The sequence below is a fragment of the Xyrauchen texanus genome, chromosome 45 (assembly GCF_025860055.1).
Source record: "Xyrauchen texanus isolate HMW12.3.18 chromosome 45, RBS_HiC_50CHRs, whole genome shotgun sequence".
Taxonomy (NCBI): Eukaryota; Metazoa; Chordata; class Actinopteri; order Cypriniformes; family Catostomidae; genus Xyrauchen; species Xyrauchen texanus.
Window position 1 is genome coordinate 14,843,176 of NC_068320.1, and position 20,340 is coordinate 14,863,515.

General features: G+C 38.5%; 1 protein-coding gene across 1 annotated transcript in view; it reads right to left on the bottom strand.

The window, feature by feature from the left end:
* Window positions 1–20,340, bottom strand: part of col7a1l (collagen type VII alpha 1-like) — a 103,453-nt gene that overhangs the window by 35,650 nt on the left and 47,463 nt on the right. The window contains exons 44-69 of the mRNA XM_052118746.1: window positions 19,965–20,000; window positions 18,825–18,857; window positions 17,015–17,086; window positions 16,849–16,908; window positions 16,591–16,626; window positions 16,264–16,344; window positions 15,948–15,983; window positions 11,828–11,872; window positions 10,906–10,977; window positions 10,713–10,748; window positions 10,476–10,505; window positions 10,169–10,210; window positions 10,022–10,084; window positions 9,885–9,923; window positions 9,103–9,162; window positions 8,971–9,003; window positions 8,564–8,629; window positions 8,339–8,383; window positions 8,228–8,263; window positions 8,110–8,136; window positions 7,913–7,981; window positions 7,744–7,806; window positions 7,480–7,497; window positions 7,345–7,380; window positions 4,010–4,057; window positions 3,891–3,926 (exon numbers count right to left, since the gene is read on the bottom strand). Of these exons, the coding sequence (XP_051974706.1) occupies window positions 3,891–3,926; window positions 4,010–4,057; window positions 7,345–7,380; window positions 7,480–7,497; window positions 7,744–7,806; window positions 7,913–7,981; window positions 8,110–8,136; window positions 8,228–8,263; window positions 8,339–8,383; window positions 8,564–8,629; window positions 8,971–9,003; window positions 9,103–9,162; window positions 9,885–9,923; window positions 10,022–10,084; window positions 10,169–10,210; window positions 10,476–10,505; window positions 10,713–10,748; window positions 10,906–10,977; window positions 11,828–11,872; window positions 15,948–15,983; window positions 16,264–16,344; window positions 16,591–16,626; window positions 16,849–16,908; window positions 17,015–17,086; window positions 18,825–18,857; window positions 19,965–20,000 (1,218 nt within the window). The remainder of the gene's footprint in view (window positions 1–3,890; window positions 3,927–4,009; window positions 4,058–7,344; window positions 7,381–7,479; window positions 7,498–7,743; window positions 7,807–7,912; window positions 7,982–8,109; window positions 8,137–8,227; window positions 8,264–8,338; window positions 8,384–8,563; window positions 8,630–8,970; window positions 9,004–9,102; window positions 9,163–9,884; window positions 9,924–10,021; window positions 10,085–10,168; window positions 10,211–10,475; window positions 10,506–10,712; window positions 10,749–10,905; window positions 10,978–11,827; window positions 11,873–15,947; window positions 15,984–16,263; window positions 16,345–16,590; window positions 16,627–16,848; window positions 16,909–17,014; window positions 17,087–18,824; window positions 18,858–19,964; window positions 20,001–20,340) is intronic.

Consider the following 20,340-nt stretch of genomic DNA (forward strand, 5'->3'; position numbering starts at 1 on the left):
CACTACAGACTTCGGGTTGACTTATTTCACTCAGGATGGAAAGGAGCCATGTATTGTATTACCTTGGTAACTGCATAGCAACCACATGGGCTTACCCTAGCAACCGAGTAAAAAATCACATATTTCTGCACCAGAAAATCGTACAGACTTCTGGGCTGATTTATTTATGACCATAATTTTTTTCTTTTCCAGTTACAACATGCTGTTTGGCCGAGTTTTGCCACGGCAAGCACCACTCACATTTTCTTCAGGAAATGTACCCATCTAGTTTTTATTTTTATTTTTCTTCTTTTATTATTATTCTATCTCCGTACAAAACTTCGGCACCTAACTCGTCCCGCACCGTTTGGCGTAGACCCACAAATGAGGTGTCAAATCGAGCGACCTATTGAGGACACGTGTGCTATGACTTTTATAAGCGATCGAGTGCGGTATTTGCCCCAGGGGCAAAAAGCGGCGAAAAATCCCATAGACTTAACATTGTGACAAACTTTGAGCGTCACAGCTCCGGCGAGGATTTCACAGAAGCGTGTGATTTGCCACATTTGAAGAGGCTGGCAGGCTCTGTAAGAGCATACCTCAATATGGGGTAAAAGTTGCACCCCTGGGGGCAGGAGCTGCCCAAAAATGCCCCAATTGACTTATAATGGTGTAGGGCGGCCCATGAAATGAAAAGGCATAGGGATTTGTATTGAACATAGCTCTGGATCACAGTGTCATAGAGACCAGGGGGTGGGCTCATTTTACTCAGGCGACCAATCAGTCTCTCAGGATCATTGTGAAGCTATCAAGCCACGCCCTAGCAACCATTAAGAGCACCTTAGCAACAAGTCCCATAGACTTCTATTGAAACAGATCAAAGGGATATCTCCGGATAGAAGTGTCATAGAAACACAAGGGTGGTCTCGTTTGACTCGGGACAGCAAACAGCCAATCATGCATCAAATCAACACTTCCTAGCCCCTCCCTAGCAACCATTGTCGAGCACCTTAACAACCAAAATCCATAGAGGGATATCTTCCATTCTGAATGTCACAGAGGCATGGGAGTTGGTTTATATCATTCATACTGACAAGCAGCCTTTGGAGATTCATGATTGGCAGCTGCCAAGCCACTCCTAGCAACTAAACAGAGTACCCTAGCAACCGTTTAGCAGTAACTATATCTCTGCACCACAAAATCAGAGAGACTTCTGGGTTGATTTATTTCAATCAGGATGGCAAGGAGACTTGATTAGTATCACTATGGTAACTGCCTAGCAACCAGATGGGGTTACCCTAGCAACCGAGTAACAAATCACATATCTCTGCATCAGAAAAGCGTAGAGACTTCGGGTTGACTTATTTCAATCAGGATGGAAAGGACACTTCATTAGTATCACTATGGTAACTGCCTAGCAACCAGATGGGCTTACCCTAGCAACCGAGTAACAAATCACATATCTCTGCATCACAAAAACATAGAGACTTCGGGTTGACTTATTTCAATCAGGATGGCAAGGACACTTCATTAGTATCACTATGGTAACTGCCTAGCAACCAGATGAGCTTACCCTAGCAACCGAGTAACAAATCACATATCTCTGCATCAGAAAAGCGTAGAGACTTCGGGTTGACTTATTTCAATCAGGATGGCAAGGACACTTGATTAGTATCACTATGGTATCTGCCTAGCAACCAGATGGGCTTACCCTAGCAACCGAGTAACAAATCACATATCTCTGCATCACAAAAACATAGAGACTTCGGGTTGACTTATTTCAATCAGGATGGCAAGGAGACTTGATAAGTATCACTATGTTAACTGCCTAGCAACCAGATGGGGTTACCCTAGCAACCGAGAAACAAATCACATATCTCGGCACCAGAAAAGAGTACAGACTTCGGGTTGATTTATTTCAATCAGGATGGCAAGGACACTTGATTACTATCACTATGGTAACTGCCTAGCAACCAGATGGGGTTACCCTAGCAACCGAGAAACAAATCACATATCTCGGCACCAGAAAAGAGTACAGACTTCGGGTTGATTTATTTCAATCAGGATGGCAAGGACACTTGATTACTATCACTATGTTAACTGCCTAGCAACCAGATGGGGTTACCCTAGCAACCGAGAAACAAATCACATATCTCGGCACCAGAAAAGAGTACAGACTTCGGGTTGATTTATTTCAATCAGGATGGCAAGGACACTTGATTACTATCACTATGGTAACTGCCTAGCAACCAGATGGGGTTACCCTAGCAACCGAGAAACAAATCACATATCTCGGCACCAGAAAAGAGTACAGACTTCGGGTTGATTTATTTCACTCAGCATCGCAAGGACACTTGATTACTATCACTATGGTAACTGCCTAGCAACCAGATGGGGTTACCCTAGCAACCGAGTAACAAATCACATATCTCTGCACCACAAAATAGTACTGACTTCGGGTTGATTTATTTCACTCAGGATCGCAAGGACACTTGATTACTATCACTATGGTAACTGCCTAGCAACCAGATGGGGTTACCCTAGCAACCGAGAAACAAATCACATATCTCGGCACCAGAAAGAGTACAGACTTCGGGTTGATTTATTTCACTCAGCATCGCAAGGACACTTGATTACTATCACTATGGTAACTGCCTAGCAACCAGATGGGGTTACCCTAGCAACCGAGAAACAAATCACATATCTCGGCACCAGAAAACAGTACAGACTTCTGGGTTGATTTATTTCAACCAGGATGGCAAGGACACTTCATTAGTATCAATATGGTAACTGCCTAGCAACCAGATGGGGTTACCCTAGCAACCGAGTAACAAATCACATATCTCTGCACCAGAAAACACTACAGACTTCGGGTTGACTTATTTCACTCAGGATGGAAAGGAGCCATGTATTGTATTACCTTGGTAACTGCATAGCAACCACATGGGCTTACCCTAGCAACCGAGTAAAAAATCACATATTTCTGCACCAGAAAATCGTACAGACTTCTGGGCTGATTTATTTATGACCATAATTTTTTTTCTTTTCCAGTTACAACATGCTGTTTGACGAGTTTTGCCACGGCAAGCACCACTCACATTTTCTTCAGGAAATGTACCTATCTAGTTGAACTTTGTGATGCTGTTTTCGAATGTTTATTGGAACTACGGTTTCTGGAAACACCAGATAGTTGAACTACTGTATGTTGATAACGATGGAACTTCCAACCATATTTGGCTAATGATGCTTTTGGGAAACGCACCTCACTAGTGGTGAGCAGTGAGATGGCAATGAGAGAGCAGGTCAGTCAAGAGCAGAGAGCCATTCATAACAGTGGGCGTGTACTGTAAATCTTAAAGGAGAAGCAGCACCAAATCCAAGCGTTTCCGACAGAGGGTCAGAATGAGTGTGGAAAATGATTGTGTTCTACAAATATATGACTTTATTGTGTGCCAAAAAATGTACTAATATTACAAGTGAACCTTAAAGGAATATATTAAAATAATAAAAAAGGCATGTCGTGACCCCTTTAAAATCCTGATTTGTAAGTAATGCTGAACGACTGTAAGAAAGCCAATCACATGTAGATTTTCCTCAAAATTGTAAAAAATTTTGAGTTTATTTGAGCATTACAACAACACCGACATAGCAACATTGGCTAAACCAAAGAAGTTATTTTGGGGGTGGGACAACCTGTTTGTTGACCAATGAAAGACAGGTCAAGTGTTTTGGAAACGTGTTTGAAAACATTATTTTTTTTATTATTATTGCATGTCTGGTGCATACTACTGCCACAGAAATTACACACTTCACCTTTATTACAAACAAAACAATAAAAAATTAATTTGGTATCCCTTTATGTTGACAAGCAGTTTAAAAGAACAACAATGGGTTGGCCTGACCACACTTACTTTAATACCATATGATTCAAACATGGCTTCAATCTCCTGAAATGGAATATAAAATTATGTTTACATCACATAAGACCAGTTTTGTAATAAAGTTAATTATGCATTAAGCATTACGTAACCATGAAGACCTTTAATTCAATACTGCTCCCAGGTGGGCCAGCATCACCCTGTTAAATAATACAATGCATCTGTCATTCCCCCTGCAAACATAAAAATAGATTAAAGCTACACTATGTAACTTTCGGTCCTCTAGCGTTTGAAGCATAAAACTGCAGGTTAGTTGTGGAGGAACATTGGTTTGGAAATTGCGTTAGTTGGGCTTCGCCTCCCCTCGAATGAATCTGATGATTTGAGGAGTAACCATGATTACAGTTGTCATTTTATCAGAGTGAATGTCACTAATGACAACAAAACACGCCCACTCCCCTCGAAAAATAAATAAATAACGAAAGGAAGAGAAAGGAAATATGTCTTATGAGCAGGTAAGTAGCATATCTTTCACTATTGTTTTGACTTATTGAAAACAATTTTAAAATAAATAGAGTTACAAACGATGACATTAGACACAACAATTGCTAGTCATATCAGATAAAAACGGTATGGCAGAGGCCTCCTCTTTGGTGCCCTCCAAGCAGGTGGAGCCCTAGGCGACCAACTAGTTAATCTATGCCTCGAAACAGCCCTGTCAGCGGACATGTAAAGGGAACAGTGAAGTAGGGTTATAGCAAGTTAATCTGGGCCCCATGACTATATATTGCTCTAGGCCACTTTCCTATAAAAAATACTGTTTAAAGTTTGTTGTGGGGCCCCCTTGACCTTTTGGCCCCTAGAATCATTACCACCTTTAACCCCACTAGCTACAGACCTACCATGAAGTTTTCCCAGTAGGAAAGCATGGTAAAAACCACTTGAGGGGTGACATATTGCTCTGGGTACATGTGCAAATACGCTGTTGTCAGCGGTTCATGCTAGAAGCCGTCGAGGTTGGAACAGGTCCGATGGTCCAAAAGTCATATTTAGGCAGCATAAAAGTAATCCATGCGACTCCAGTCGATCAATGAATGTCTTCTGAAGCAAATCGATGGTTTAAGGTTAATGTAAGAGACAAGCTCTAAAAATATGCCACTAAAATATAATTTGTCTCTAGATGGATGTACTGTTACATCATCTTCAACAGCGAAGAACTTAGGTGTTATATTTGATACCAATCTGTCCTTTGAAAATCAAATTACAAATGTTTGTAGAACAGCATTCTTCCACCTAAGAAATATTGCTAAATTAAGGCATATGCTCTCGGTTGCTGATGCCGAAAAACTAATTCATGAGTTCATGACCTCAAGACTAGATTATTGTAATGCATTACTGGGAGGATGTCCAGCAAGATCAATAAATAAACTTCAATTGGTTCAAAATGCAGCAGCCAGAGTGCTGACGAGAACCAAGAAATATGATCATATTAGCCCCATTTTATCATCGTTACACTGGCTACCTGTTAAATTCCATATTGATTTTAAAATTCTGTTAACTACATACAAAGCTTTGAATGGTCTAGCTCCACAGTACTTAAGTGATCTTCTAACACGCTATATTCATCACGTTCATTACGATCGCAAAATTATGGCCTATTAATAGTTCCTAGAATATCAAAATCCACTAAAGGAGGAAGATCCTTTTCATATTTGGCTCCTAAACTATGGAATAGTCTCCCAAACACTGTTCGAGATGCAGACACACTCTCTCAGTTTAAGTCTAGACTAAAGACTCATCTATTTAGCCAGACATACACCAAATTTATCCTCCAACCCACAATTAGGCTGCTTTAGTTGGGTCTGCCAGAACCAGAAAGCAGAAACATTGAGCATGATCTCTTACTCTGCAATAAATTAAATGGCATCTACGCTTACATCTTTTTATTTGTTTCCCTGTCTCAACCTCGGGACTCCTATCCTGAGGACACCAGAACCGGCTGGATCCAGCACCATTCCTGCTTCATGTTGGACTCCACTGCTACATGTCGCAGAATGATGATGACTAAATGCAGCCAGTGCCAGCCAAACATCACTTCAATCTATTATGACGGACTTCAGAGGATGAAATGATGCCAACTCCAACCTGCATCACCTCGGTCTATTTATGGACTACGATCTTGAAATGGAATGCATAGACTAACTATTGCCAACAAAAGCCTTCATCAGCCAATTAACAAGGACAATTGCATCTATGTGAACTTCTGCAATTAATCAAGATGGACTTCAAAGACTTTGGTCATTAATCTTACAGTTCAAACACAATCGATGTTTAATCACTGACCCTTAACACTTAGTTTAATAATTTTAAACCATGATTTTAACTATACATAATTAATATTTACATTACATTCAAAATGTTAGCCAGAGGGAACTGGCCCCACAGTGTGTCTGGTTTCTCCCAAGGTTATTTTTCTCCATTAATCTACATCTTATGGAGTTCTGTGTTCCTTGCCACAGTCGCCTACAGCTTGCTCACTGGGGTTATTAATACAATTATCATTTAATTATTTTTAAACACTATTAAAAATCGTATTTTATTGAAATTACACAATGATGATTAATCGACTTTATAGACATTACAGTTTTATCGTCTGTTAATGCTGATATTCTGTAAAGCTGCTTTGAAACGATGTGTGTTGTGAAAGGCGCTATACAAATAAAATTGACTTGACAAGTCGATAATTAAATCGGTGCTTCCATTCAGGCCTCTAAAACTGTTTGAAATAACCAAACTCTCGTGTGACATTCGTTCTTCTATAGTAAATAAGCGGCACTTATGAATTCTCATGTGAACTCGCCGATGTGCTTACGTCATGCTTCGTGTCATCTGTTGGCTGGAAGCACTTATTAAAAGATGACATATTGTCATCTCTGGGACGGTTTAAAATAATTTAAGATCTCAGAGTTGTCGCCAACTCTGAAAAGCCAATCTGATGTTGTTTCATGTTTTATTATGGGCTCTGTCGCTTTCCCTTTTTGCTTGCAGACTCTTGAAGGTTTCTTTTCTTTGAAAATAAGATGATTCCCCAGAGGGTTGCCTTTTTAAATGATCCATGGCCAATGTCGCTCATTTGTTGTGGCTACAAACGGTTCAGCTTCAAACAACTACCACACGTTTCCCCACAGATATACATGACCTATAAAAGCTGGATCTTAATTCATTACGGACATGACATACACACGCACAGACGAATGACGGAAGTATGCAATTTCCAGCCAAATCCATCCAAACAGCTCTAAAATGTGTATACTTTTTACGGCTTACCATAGTGAATCGGGGTAAGGCAAAAACATGGTTTGGAAGATTGTTGGTACCCTTGCTCATTAATACAAAATAATTAATTTCTAACAAAAAAATCTTACATAGTGTAGCTTTAAAATAACTTTTAGTACTCAAGAGATAGAAAGATTGAAAGCTATGATACCTTCTCTCCTTGCAAACCCATCTCTCCTCTCTCTCCCTGCCAACCAACGGAAAAAAGAAAAAACTCAGCCAACATCTAAAAACCTGTTTTAATTATTTAATTTATTTAATAGAATTACGGCAATGAATATCTTACCTTTATCCCAGGAGGACCCTATACACACACACGAAAACAGACAGGCACATATACATGCACACATAAGAGTTGAAAGTCAGTGCATTAAAAATGCATGATGACTTAACTCATATCATTACCACCTATCTAAAAGTTCCAACATAAATCCTTCACAGTCTTTGCATCCAAATGTCTAAATTATAGCTACAGTTGCATTTTTATGTCAATTATGTGTTGATTGTCTAAAAAAGCTTCTAATCACAATCCTCTGTGTGATGCACTCACTGTCACTCCAGGGGGTCCCATTGGTATGGGAAATGCCTTTTTTATGTCCTCAATTGACATACCCTGAGAACAAACACAAATGCAATTTATCAAGAGTCAAAAGGCTGACTAAACAAGAATACAAAGACCAGAGTTTGTTTTTGTCTAATCTCAAATAAAAAACTTTTACCTCTTGAAGAACAATAGGTGGACCTGGCAAGCCTGGAGATCCTGGCTCTCCTTTTTTACCTTCATTTCCCTAAAGCAGTTATAATTACAGAAACAGACCACAAAACGTATAATGTATATATAAACAAATCATTTAACTATTCAACACTAACCGCAATAACATTAAATCAATATGTGTATGATTATAGAATGTCTTACATTAACACCAGGTTCACCTTTTTCACCCTATGCATTAAAAGAAAAAGATGTCAGCTAACTACTATTTCATTTCAAATAGAATTGAATAGTAGTTTATATCATAGTCATGTTGTCCCACCTTTGCTCCTTCATCACCCTTGGGTCCGTGTTCTCCCTGCAGCAATCACAAACAGAAGGGTCAGTTTTTTGGAGTTTGAAAGTGTTTAGAGGTATATAATATAACACTTACATCTTTTCCAGCCATCCCACGCTTCCCATCAACACCAGGCTTCCCCTACAAGGAAGGGAAAGGTGAAGGGAAAGTGAAAAAGGAAAGAAGAAGAGGAGGAGATACGATAGTAGAGAAGAGAAAAATTGCTTTATAAAAAATGATTTTTTTTTGTATTGTTTCTAGTTTTTACCTACTGTAAATTTTGCTCTGCATATATTAACAGTAAAGAAGGACTTTACTCACAGGTGTTCCAGGTAAACCAGGCATACCAGTAATCCCAGCCCATCCAGAATCTCCCTTTTCTCCTTTCTGTTGAATTAAACACAACTATAGCACTCAAAGAATCAAAAGTATCTAGATGCTCAAATGATGATAATAGGCTGTCCGACATGAACATAAGATAACCTTTTAGGATAAATTTAATCTGTATTTCAATTGGCATGAACCAAAATCACATCAAAAAGTTTCCTACAGACTCATCAGTAAACATTGTGTTTTGATGTATTTTAATACAGCTCCCCAGTTGCACAACTTGTAATTCAGTTAATGTCATTGAATTTTAAAATATGAATCACATGCTACAGTGTCAAGCTAATTTTAGGCACAAAAAAGCAAAAGAATTATATAAATAAATAAATAATATTACTCACTGGTCCAGGGTCACCCTTTTGTCCTGGTTCACCCTGCATACAAACACACAGTTAATAATAACCATGTGATTCTCAACATATTTAATTGGACAGAAGATTAAAACTGGCATTTAAAACCGGAAATAGCCCAACCTTAGATCCAGGCCTTCCAGGTAGACCATCCAGACCATCTCTTCCAGTGCCAGATCCAAACTGTGAAAAGAAATGTATTGAGCTTGATTACACATGTATTGCAAGTCCTTTATGCCCATTATTCAAACATTGACAGTGCCAGTCAATAGTCTGGACACAAATAGTTGAATTTATGTTTAGCATGATTTGCATGATAGCCTTTTGATTGTTTAAATGCAATAAAATGTTTTTAAGACCAAATACATTTAATAATATATCATACATATGAATATTATTTACAAAACTAAATGTTAATAAAAAAAAAACTGAAATGGATGATGCATTGGAGAGAGTGAAGTTAAAGCGGCTAACAAGTGTCTAGCATAAAACGGAACTCATTCATTATGTTTTTAAAAGCATCCCAGGTGGATACCTCATGAAGTTGGATAGAGAATGTCCAGAGTTTGCAGAGCTGTGGCTGCAAAGGTGTCTACTTTAACGAAGCTAAAATATAACAGCTTTGATTTGTCCAACATTTTTGGTCACAACATAATTCCCATACTTCTATTTGTATTACTATATTTTTGATGACTTTACTAATCATATAAAATGTGGAAAAATAGTAATAATGCAGTTTGAGTAGGTGTGCCAAACCGTTGACTGGTACTGTACATTATGATATATCTTATAAAACTGAAGTAGCTAACTTAAACCAATGAGTAATATCAAATACATAATCTCATACAGAATATTTGCTTAATGAAGAACCATTAAATTGATCAAATAATTAAAAGTGGACTCACCATTACATTTCCTGGAGATGCTGGTTTACCTTCAAGACCCTAAAGAAAAATAAATGCCAAAGGATATAATAACTTATTTGGTTTTAATAAGTTGGTGATATGATGATACGAACAGTTGATATGGCAGCATCACTCACAGGAGGCCCAGGAAGTCCTGTCTCCCCACGGAGTCCCGGGAGACCCGGCTCACCTGGCTCACCCTTTAAACACACCAAATATACAACTAAGTGAAGATTCCCAGTCTGAGTCACTAAAATCCCAGACTATCTAATGTCTTATTGTACCTTAATAGCCCTGGTGAGAATGTTGTTGTCTGACATGGTGAACTAAGAAGGAAGAATTATATGAATTTGAAGACACTGATAGTATGTACAGTATAAACCAGCAAAACATGCAAATGCAAAAGAAAAACAAAGGTTTCTATTGAATATAAAACAGAATAAAAGAACAATACAGGCTTGACAGCTTAAATGGCAAGTGTTACAATTATACATTTTAAACAACCGACTGAAAATGCATGACTTACTTAATATTAATTTATGTTAAACAGCTTGATTACAATACCCAGTAAGGACAGCAAAACTCACTCACTTGAGATTCTCCCGGTGGCCCTGGCTTTCCCTGAAGAATGATAGATTTGAAAGATGAAAAGCTCATAATAATACATTAATACGGTGACTACTTTTAATTTAACATCCAAGAGCACTCTGTTAAGCAGGCACAGAGCATGACAAGTCTATGCAATACTGAATTCACCTCAAAATATATTAAACAAGTAATATCAACAATGTGTTTTTGAAAAGCCATAAACCTGACAGCAGCGCATACCGGCTCGCCCCTCTCTCCTTTGTGTCCCTCTGGACCCTGATAAAAAAATAAACAAAGCCATTCGATATAAAACAGCATTGACTTTCTGAGATGTTGCTGCAGAATGTGGTTTATAAATCAGTGTCTCTCTGTAAGCAGTTAAGAGGAATCTCTCTGTTAATCTAACGGGTGTAAAATAAAGAAAGCTGCTCACCGGTAACCCTAATTTCCCGGGATCGCCTTTTTTCCCAAGGTCACCTGGTCGTCCTGGAAGACCAAGAGGGCCCTGATGGTGCAGGAGAGGAGAATTATGAGTGTTGAAGACTTTATGCTTTGATCTATTAAAGCAACTATGAGACAAGTTTAAAGGGAGACAAAAGAAGAAAGTTCAAGACACAGATGAAAGATGTGCCTGAGATCTAAGTTAATGTCTTAAGGCCCAAACATACTCTACGCAAGTATGTGAACGCAGATACATCTTGCTACACAAGCTCGATTTCATGCATCGTTGCGCTGTGAAATGTGTCAGCGCTTAATTTATAACCCAACGCAAGTACGCACTGCATTCTCTGAGTTACTGCAAGGGGTGCTAGAGCAGATTTTCTTCTTTCAATCAACAACTGTCATGGCGGACTTGGGCAGCAATTTTAGTTGAAACTTTTCGAAAAATATGTATGACATTTTGTCCCCAGGGACATTTTGTCTCCGTGTCTCTCCCCACTCCTCAACTATTGACTCATTTACCACATCCGGACTGCATCAGAAACATAAGCAGCTGAATTAATACCTTGCTGCCTACCGGTAATCAGTTAATGGCTTAACTGACAGCTGTTTTGAATGAATGGAACTCTTAAGGAACTGGTCTCTGAAAAGTTTGAAAAGCATTTTATTTTCATCCTGCCTTCAAAGGCAGTATTTTCCTGGTTTCGGACATGGATCTATAAAATACCGGTTTCAGATGCAGAACTGGTTTCATGGTCATGCCAAAAAAAATCTATTGCCCTCTTGTGGTCTGAGGTTCGTAACCACAAGAGCGCATGAAATGTATGTACTACGGGACCACGCGTTAGCCACGCATTTGCAAAGTGCTCGCGTCTGCGTCTGCATACTTGTGTGAAGTATGTTTCGAGCATTACCTTGACACCTCTCTCTCCAGGCTCTCCTGGCAAACCAGATTCTCCCTAAAAAAAAACGTAAAAAGCTAGATTTTTGCTTTTGTTTATAACTTTAAAACATTATTACATCATATAATGCTTAAAAGATTATTAATGTGCCACATTTAAAAAAAAAACAATTAATAAAAAGAGCATTTGCATGGAACTACTTTCTTACGCGACGGATCAGAATTGCCGTTGCTGTTTAAAAACAAATGATGCGTCCAAGCCTTCGTTAGTAATTCAAAAATATAACTTCAGAAATAGTATCACAGCTTGTGCTGTTTCTAACAAGTTATTGGATAAACAACGATGGATGTGAGTGAGTGAGTGTGTGTGTGTGTGTGTGTGTGTGTGTGTGTGTGTGTGTGTGTGTGTGTGTGTGTGTGAGCGTGTATTTATCACTTTGTGGGGACCAAATGTCCCCATAAGGATAGTAAAACCCGAAATGTTTGACCTTGTGGGGACATTTTGTCGGTCCCCATGAGGAAAACAGCTTATAAATCATACTAAATTATGTTTTTTGAAAATGTAAAAATGCAGAACGTTTTCTGTGAGGGTTAGGTTTAGGGGTAGGGTTAGGTTTAGGGGATAGAATATAAAGTTTGTACAGTATAAAAACCATTATGTCTATGGAAAGTCCCCATAAAACATGGAAACACAACATGTGTGTGTGTGTGTGTGAGAGAGAGAGAGAGAGAGCGAGAGAGATGGAGTGTGTGTGATAACCTGTTGCCAAACCCAAGCAGAAATGCTGTCAGCTTTCTGAAGATCAGCTTTCTCAGTGGAAAAATCGGCATCCAAGCAGGGGCAATTCTCCCTATTTTGTGGTAGCCGGTGAAAGAATCTTTCACTATAAAAACAGCAATGTCCTCCGCCATTTTGAACAGTACATTTTCTCCAATGTGGAAACTCCAGTAATGAGTTGTGTAATTAATCTGTGTGTTGTGTCTCTCAGCTGTAATGAGCCATAATGCTGAAGTTGTTAGTTTAAAGCAGTTTAAGTTATTTTCTAGCTGTAGTTGTGTAGTAGTAGTAGTAATATGAGCGATCATGGAGCGCTGTTGTATGTAAACAATGACTGACAGGTTCACTTCACATCACAACTGCTCATATTACACACAAAAATTATATTTTGCCACCACCTGCTGGCTAACATAGGTAATGTCAAAACATTTAATAAAAAATACATGTAAGAGACACTCATATAGTAACTCTTAACACATATACACTACTCTTACACTTTAGTTTAGAATGGCACGAGCACAAGTGGAGTGATACACACTAATGGAACGTCTCTCGTCCAATCAGATTCGAGGACCGGAACTTACTGTTGTATATATATATATATATATATATATATATATATATATATATATATATATATATATATATGTGTGTGTGTGTGTGTGTGTACAACTGTCAGTTCTGGTTCTCGAATCTGACTGGACGAGAGACGTTCCATGAGCACTGATGGTCTCATGGTTTCTAATGTCTCGCAGCTCTGTCGTCATTGGTGTGTGAATGTGTGCAAGAATGGGTGAATGAGTCAAGTGTAAAGTGCTTTGAATACCGTTAAGGTTTAAAAAGGTGCAATAAAAGTGCAGACCATTTGCCCAACATCCAGTGAAGTGTGTTTCATGGGCAAATCGTGTGTGTATTGTTCCGTTTACTATCATTTTTATGCGTTTTTATATTTTATATATTTTGTAACATTGCCAGTGCAGTTTTATTTGTACTGTTGTTGGTTATATTGCTTTACACTTTTCTTTCGGATAGGGCATTGTTGATCTTTGCAGGAGTATTGCACAAACATAGTTCACTACAGCTAAACATTGGTTACCCTTTTCAAGGTATTGCATAATCAATGCCCCTCCCCTCAACCCCCCATTCATGCCATAAGCATTGGTTACTCTTTTCAAAGGTATTGCACAACCAAAATGCTTGCCCAATTTGAGGCTCATATACATAAAAAATTGGTTACTCATTTCAAGGGTATTGCACAACCAAATGGTCACCCAAGTCCGGGCTCAAATACATCAAGCATTGTTACTCTTTTCAAGGGTATTGCACAACCAAATGCTCACCTAATTTGGGGCTCATATATATCAAGCATTGGTTACTCTTTTCAAGGATATTGTAAAACCGAATGCTCGCCCAAGTTGGGGCTCAAATACATCAAGTATTGTTTACTCTATTCAAGGGTATCGCACAATCAAATGCTCACCCAATACGGGGCTCAAATACATCAAGCATTGGTTACTATTTTCAAGGGAATTGCACATCCGAATGCTCGCCCAAATCGGAGCTCATATACATCAAACATTGTTATCCTTTTAAAGGGTATTGCACTAACAATGCTCCCCCACCCTCAACTCTTTAAAAGCCTCATTATCCTTTTCACTGGTATTGCACTAACAATGATCCCCCACTCTCACACTTTAAAAGCCTCATTATGCTGCCTCACCCTCATACTCCTCAAGCACCCGTCTGGGCCCAACAGCATCATAAGCATTGTTATCCTTTTCAAGGGTATTGCACTAACAATGCTCCCCCAACCTCACCTCTTTAAAAGCATAGTTATCCTTTTCATGGGTATTGCACAAACTATGCTCCCCCACCCTCATACTCCTAAAAAGCATTGATATCCTTTTAAAGGGTATTGCAAAAACGATACTCCCCCACCCTCATACTCCTCAAAAGCATGGTTATCCTTTTCAAGGGAATTGCACAAACGATACTCCCCCACCCTCATACTCCTCAAAAGCATGGTTATCCTTTTCAAGGGAATTGCACAAACGATGCTGCCTCATTCTCATTCTCCAAGTGCCATCGGGGCCCAACAGCATCATAAGCATTGTTATTCTTTTCAAGGGTATTGCACAAACCATGCTCCACCACCCTCATACTCTTCCAAAGCATTGTTATCCTTTTCAAGGGTATTGCACAAACTATTCTCCCCCACCCTCATACTCCTCAAGTGCCTGTCAGGGACCAACAGTATCATAAGCATTGTTATCCTTTCAAGGGAATTGCATAATATTGCCACCCTTTTCAGGCCTCAGATGCACTACAGAGCAGTGTTTACCATTCTGCAAAGGTATTGCTTAACACAATATTCTCTCTCACAAGGCTCAATATGTCATAAAGCAGTCTACACTTCTCAGAGTATGGCACATTTAGTGCTCATTTTGTAGAGGTCTAGTCACAATGTCATATCCAAGATTATGTTCATAATCTTTTAAATATTATTTCTTTATTAAATTTGTTCCTACTTCTGAAGATCTTGTCCTTGCTCAGAATCGTACTAGTTCTTCGCTTCTTTTCGGAGATATAGTTGAAATTAGGTTCTAATTTCCTTTTGGGGTAAGATCCTCTCCCCTGCTGTCATCACTTTCCGGCAGGATCTGATGGTTTGAGTGATAAATCTGAGCACTGAACAGTGGGATGGCACTTGTGCCAAGGGAAATTATACTATCACTACATATTAGTGATCAATTCTCATTGACATGGGTCTTTCTGAGAGAAATGGATGCATAAGCGGTAGTTCTCACAGGGAGAATCCTAGTAGGTCCATACCTTTCAATCAAATCGAGTATCTCATCCAATCATAATCCAGCCTGCATCATATGCTCCAGCTGTTGTTCATCTCTCATTATGTTGCTGTTTGTTTTCACCCCTCTCCACCCCATCACCACAAGTTTGGGCCCGATCCCGCCAGAGGGGAAATCTCCTCTCCCCTGCCGTCATCACTTTCGGGCAGGATCTGCCAGTTCGAGTGGTGGATCTAAGCACTGAACCGTGGGACAGGGCTTGCACCAAGGGAAATTATTCTATTGCTACTTAGTAATCAATTCTCATTGACATGCGTCTTTCTGAGAGAAAGTTACTTGAAAGTAAAGTAATTAGTAATTGTATTACTATTTGATTAAATAATAGGTAAAGTAATTTGATAACAATTTGTATAGAAGTAATTAATAATTTGTAGTAGATTACTTTTTAGTAATTTATCCAACACTGTTTATATTGTCTTAAAGACTGATGAGTGTGTGAGTGACTGTATGAATGTATTGATCTCTGTGTGCTTGTTGTTGAGTCTCACCCTTGGTCCCACCTCCCCTTTCGAGCCTGGCACACCCTGAAATACATAAAGGCAGAACTTTTAATTAAATATGAATAAATAATGAATTAAAAAGCAAACAATGTCGACTTTTTGACAACTATCCCTTCAAACTCTCTAATAACCTTCAAGCAAGGTTGCGAAGTGCATGAACACACACACACACACACACACACACACACACACACACACACACACACACACACACACAAACACACACACACACACACACACACACACACACATACACACACACACACACGTTGTATAAATCACTCTGGGCTCTCGATTTACTTACATCTTTACCTATTAGTCCTGGAGATCCTGGGAAGCCTGGGAAACCAACGTCCCCTTTCTCTCCTTTAGGCCCATCGTTGCCCTGGACACAATCATAATGGTTTCATAATGAGACTTCAAATCAAATTGTATCATTTATTCATCCTCTATGCCAAAATGAATGATCAATGTTCTAGTCTGGTAGAAATTAATTGGGATATTTACAACGCACAAGGTAATATTGTCTCTTTTATTCATTCTTTATGCCAAAGATTCACAATCACTGTTGTAGTCTGATTGAATTTCATTTCATTTGAAATGCAGAAATAAGCAAAGCGAGTAAACTTACTTTAGGCCCTGGTTTCCCTGATAATCCAACATTACCCTGTTTAAAAAACAGATGAAAATCAACAAAAATAAAGACTCAAATATTAATTAACTACATAAACCTTCTGCTTATGTGCTATTTCCATGAATTACTTGTCTAGGAAGATTCCCAGTACAGTCAATGGTGTTGTTTTTTGACCAAGTGTCTTCGCTCACATTAGTCATCCATCTACGTCATGCTATTGTGAGAATGGATTCTTTAAAGCTCATAAACACTCACTCTTTCTCCACTCTCTCCTTTGGGGCCAGGTTGACCAGGGATCCCAAATCCAGGGTTGCCCTTCAAAAGTCCCCAAAACATCAGATCGGTACATTCAGATTGGCAGCTAATCAATGAATGCAATAAATTGTACTTCCACGTCTAATAGTACAAAACATAGACACACCTTTTCCCCTTTATCTCCCTGGTCTCCTTTGATCCCTTGTGGTCCAGGTGGGCCAACTGGCCCAATGTCACCCTTTAACACCCATCACAGGGGAAAAAAGGATATCAGATGATCTCTGCTGATGAGCTCACATTTTAAGTATGCATAAGAAACAATACAATATGGCAATCTTGGCAATACCCTAAGGCAGCTATTTGCTATCTACACTGCTGAATTTTTTTTTTAATAAGAATTTGTCTTATTTTTCACTAAAAATATTAAAACATCCTTAAAACAATATCACTTGCTTGAGAAGCAAAATTGCGTAAGATATTAAGACTTATTTTCAAAGAATATATCTTGAATTACTGTAAGTTTCTTTTTCTGACCTCAAAGGCAATTTTCTTTGACTTATTTTAAGATTAAATCCAACAAAAGTTGTGAGATTTATGCTTAAAATACTGGGAAACAAAAGAAAAAATATACACTCACTGAGCACTTTATTAGGAACACTATGGTCCTAATAAAGTGCCTGACGTGGTCTTCTACTGTTGTAGCCCATTCGCCTCAAAGTTTGATGTGTTGTACATTTTGAGATGATATTCTGCTCACTACAATTGTACAGAGTGGTAATCTGAGTTACTGTAGCCTTCCTGTCAGTATGAACCAGTTTGGCCATTCTCCGCTGACCTCTTTCATCAACAAGCTATGAACTGGTGCTCACAGGATGTTTCTGGAAGCATTCTGAGTAAACTCTAGAGACTGTTGGGCATGAAAATCCCAGGAGATCAACAGTTACAGAAATACTCAAACCAGCCTGTCTGGCACCATACATTTTTTTAGATCAAATTTATTTTTCCATTCTGATTGTTGATGTTAACATTATCTGAAGCTCCTGACCCATATCTGCATGATTTTATGCATTGCACTGCTGCCACACAATTGACTGATTAGATAATCGCATGAATAAGTAGGTGTACAGGTGTTCCTAATAAAATGCTAAGTGAGTGTACGTTTTTTTTTTTTTACAAAGTAGGCAAGAGATATGCAAGCACCAGTCATACCAACTTGAATGAGGAAAGACCAACATTTAAGAAACTGCTGCCTAAATTTACATTTTAATAACTTATTTTATATTATGACCAAAAATTTACCTCAAACTGATCATCTTTAGCAGAACTCAGGCTAAAATGTATTTTTTTAAATGTATTTTTTATACTTTATTGGTAAAGTATTTGGATCATTTAACATAAATGCTGCAGAGTTGAGCAGTGATTTCTCTCCCATTCATTTTTCTACAAGTGGTCCGCTCTCCTTATACTGTCTGTTTTGGTGGAGCTGCACTGGAGCCAATTTGGCAGCTGTGCTTCGAGCTGAATTTGGCTTATTTAGTCACCTTAGAACTTTTAATGAACTGTGCAAATAATATATCTCACCCCTGCAGTGTTTTGAGACTTAAAACAAAACTTTGATGTCTATTAAATTGTCCTTCTTTTCTGGTGTGTTCATTGACAAGCAGACCTCCGGGAGCTTCTGGTTTTATATCAATGCTCATGGCACTAATTAAACGTTTTTTTTAGTTGTCCAAGAGCCAAATGCAATACTTTTTACCAATGCAGATGAGGAGAACCCAAGAGGGTAATAACTGTCAGACTTGATTCATGAGATTTAAAACAACAACAACAACAACAACAACAACTAAACACTGTGTGGGAGGGAAACACCCAAATATGACCTAGCTTCAGTGCAGACACTTGCTAACACATTAAGACTCACACCCTCTTTTAAGGTTCTTTTTATGAAGTTTGAAATTGATTATTGAATATCTTACCCTGGCACCCTTTTTCCCCAGAGGACCAAGAATCTGAGATTAGAGGGGACATATTAGCAATAGTTTGTTCTTAGCTGAAAATATAATATGTTAGATGACACTTGAAGCATTAAAGGAATAGTTCAGCCAAAAATTTAAATTTGATCTTTTTCCCCTCATTTTTGATTTGAGAGTGAATAATGAGTTAAAGGGCACCTATTATGGAATTTTGAAAATTACCTTTCATGTAGTGTGTAACATAGATTTAAGTGAACAAAACATCCTGCAAAGTTTTATATATGAAAGTTCACCGTAAAAAAGTTATTGTCTCTCAAAAGTAGGAGTTGACTCTGAGTCAATGTAATGAATCGTTTTTCCAATGAGTCATTTTCCTTTTCGTTGTGACGTCAAGACGAAAAATTATCAAATTGTCCGCGCCCACTCATTGCGCGTGCAGACACCAGGGAAAACTTGAAAACATTGTGTCGACAACAAGATGCTGTGTTCTGAAGTGCATATCAAAAGCGAGCTTTTTATCACTGCCCAGGGACGAGCATGTGAAGAATCAGTGGCTAGAGTTTATATTTACAACTATACCACACAAGTATAGCCCAAACCTTGTGCTGTGTTCGCGTCATTTTAATGACGATTGCTTTACGAACATGAATGCTTTCAAGTGTGGATTCGCGAGCCGGTTGATACTCAAGGAGGGGTTTGGAAAAATGAGTCGTTGAACGAATCATTTGGGAGTCGCTTAGCAAATCAGGTAAACATAAATGCATATTATAAGACAACAAAAGTGTTTTTTGTCATTGCATGCATGTAAAACTGTTGTTGGGGACTCCCAAAACAATATTAGGAACATTTTAAATGCCATAATAGGTGCCCTTTAAATGAATGTGGTATATGACGTTGAAGTTGCGTGGTCTACTTTAATGCCATTTTTGAAAACGTTTTTCAAACATTAAAGTGAGTCACTATGTACTGCCATTGTACAAAATTCAGCTAATGGTAAATTTGTTAAATTATTTTCTTTTGTATTCCATGAAAAAAAGTAATATGGGTTAGGAAAGACACGAGGGTGAGTAAATAATGACAGATTCTTAGGGGGTGACATTTCATTTTTTGCTGAAATATTTCTTTAAGGATCATCTGCTTTACCCCTTTAGCTGGTTCGCCTGGAGTGCCACGCTGACCCTGTAAATCAAGCACAGTCTTGAATGGAGAAATATGTCTAACACATAATCACACTTCATTTTATTGCACACGCTTATAAATACTGCTAGCCTATGAATATATATATATATATGCATTAATTTACTGTAGACACACCAAATAAGTTTATGTAGACACATATTTTCCCTATATGGCCAAAAGTATGTGGACACCTGAAAACTGTGCTTGCTAAATATTTCATTTAAAAATCATGGGCATAAATATGGAGCTAGTCCTTCAGGGAAGGGTTTCCACTAGACGTTTTTGACACAAAATCATCAGTGAGGTAAGGCAGTTGGTTTTCCAATTCATCCCAAATGTG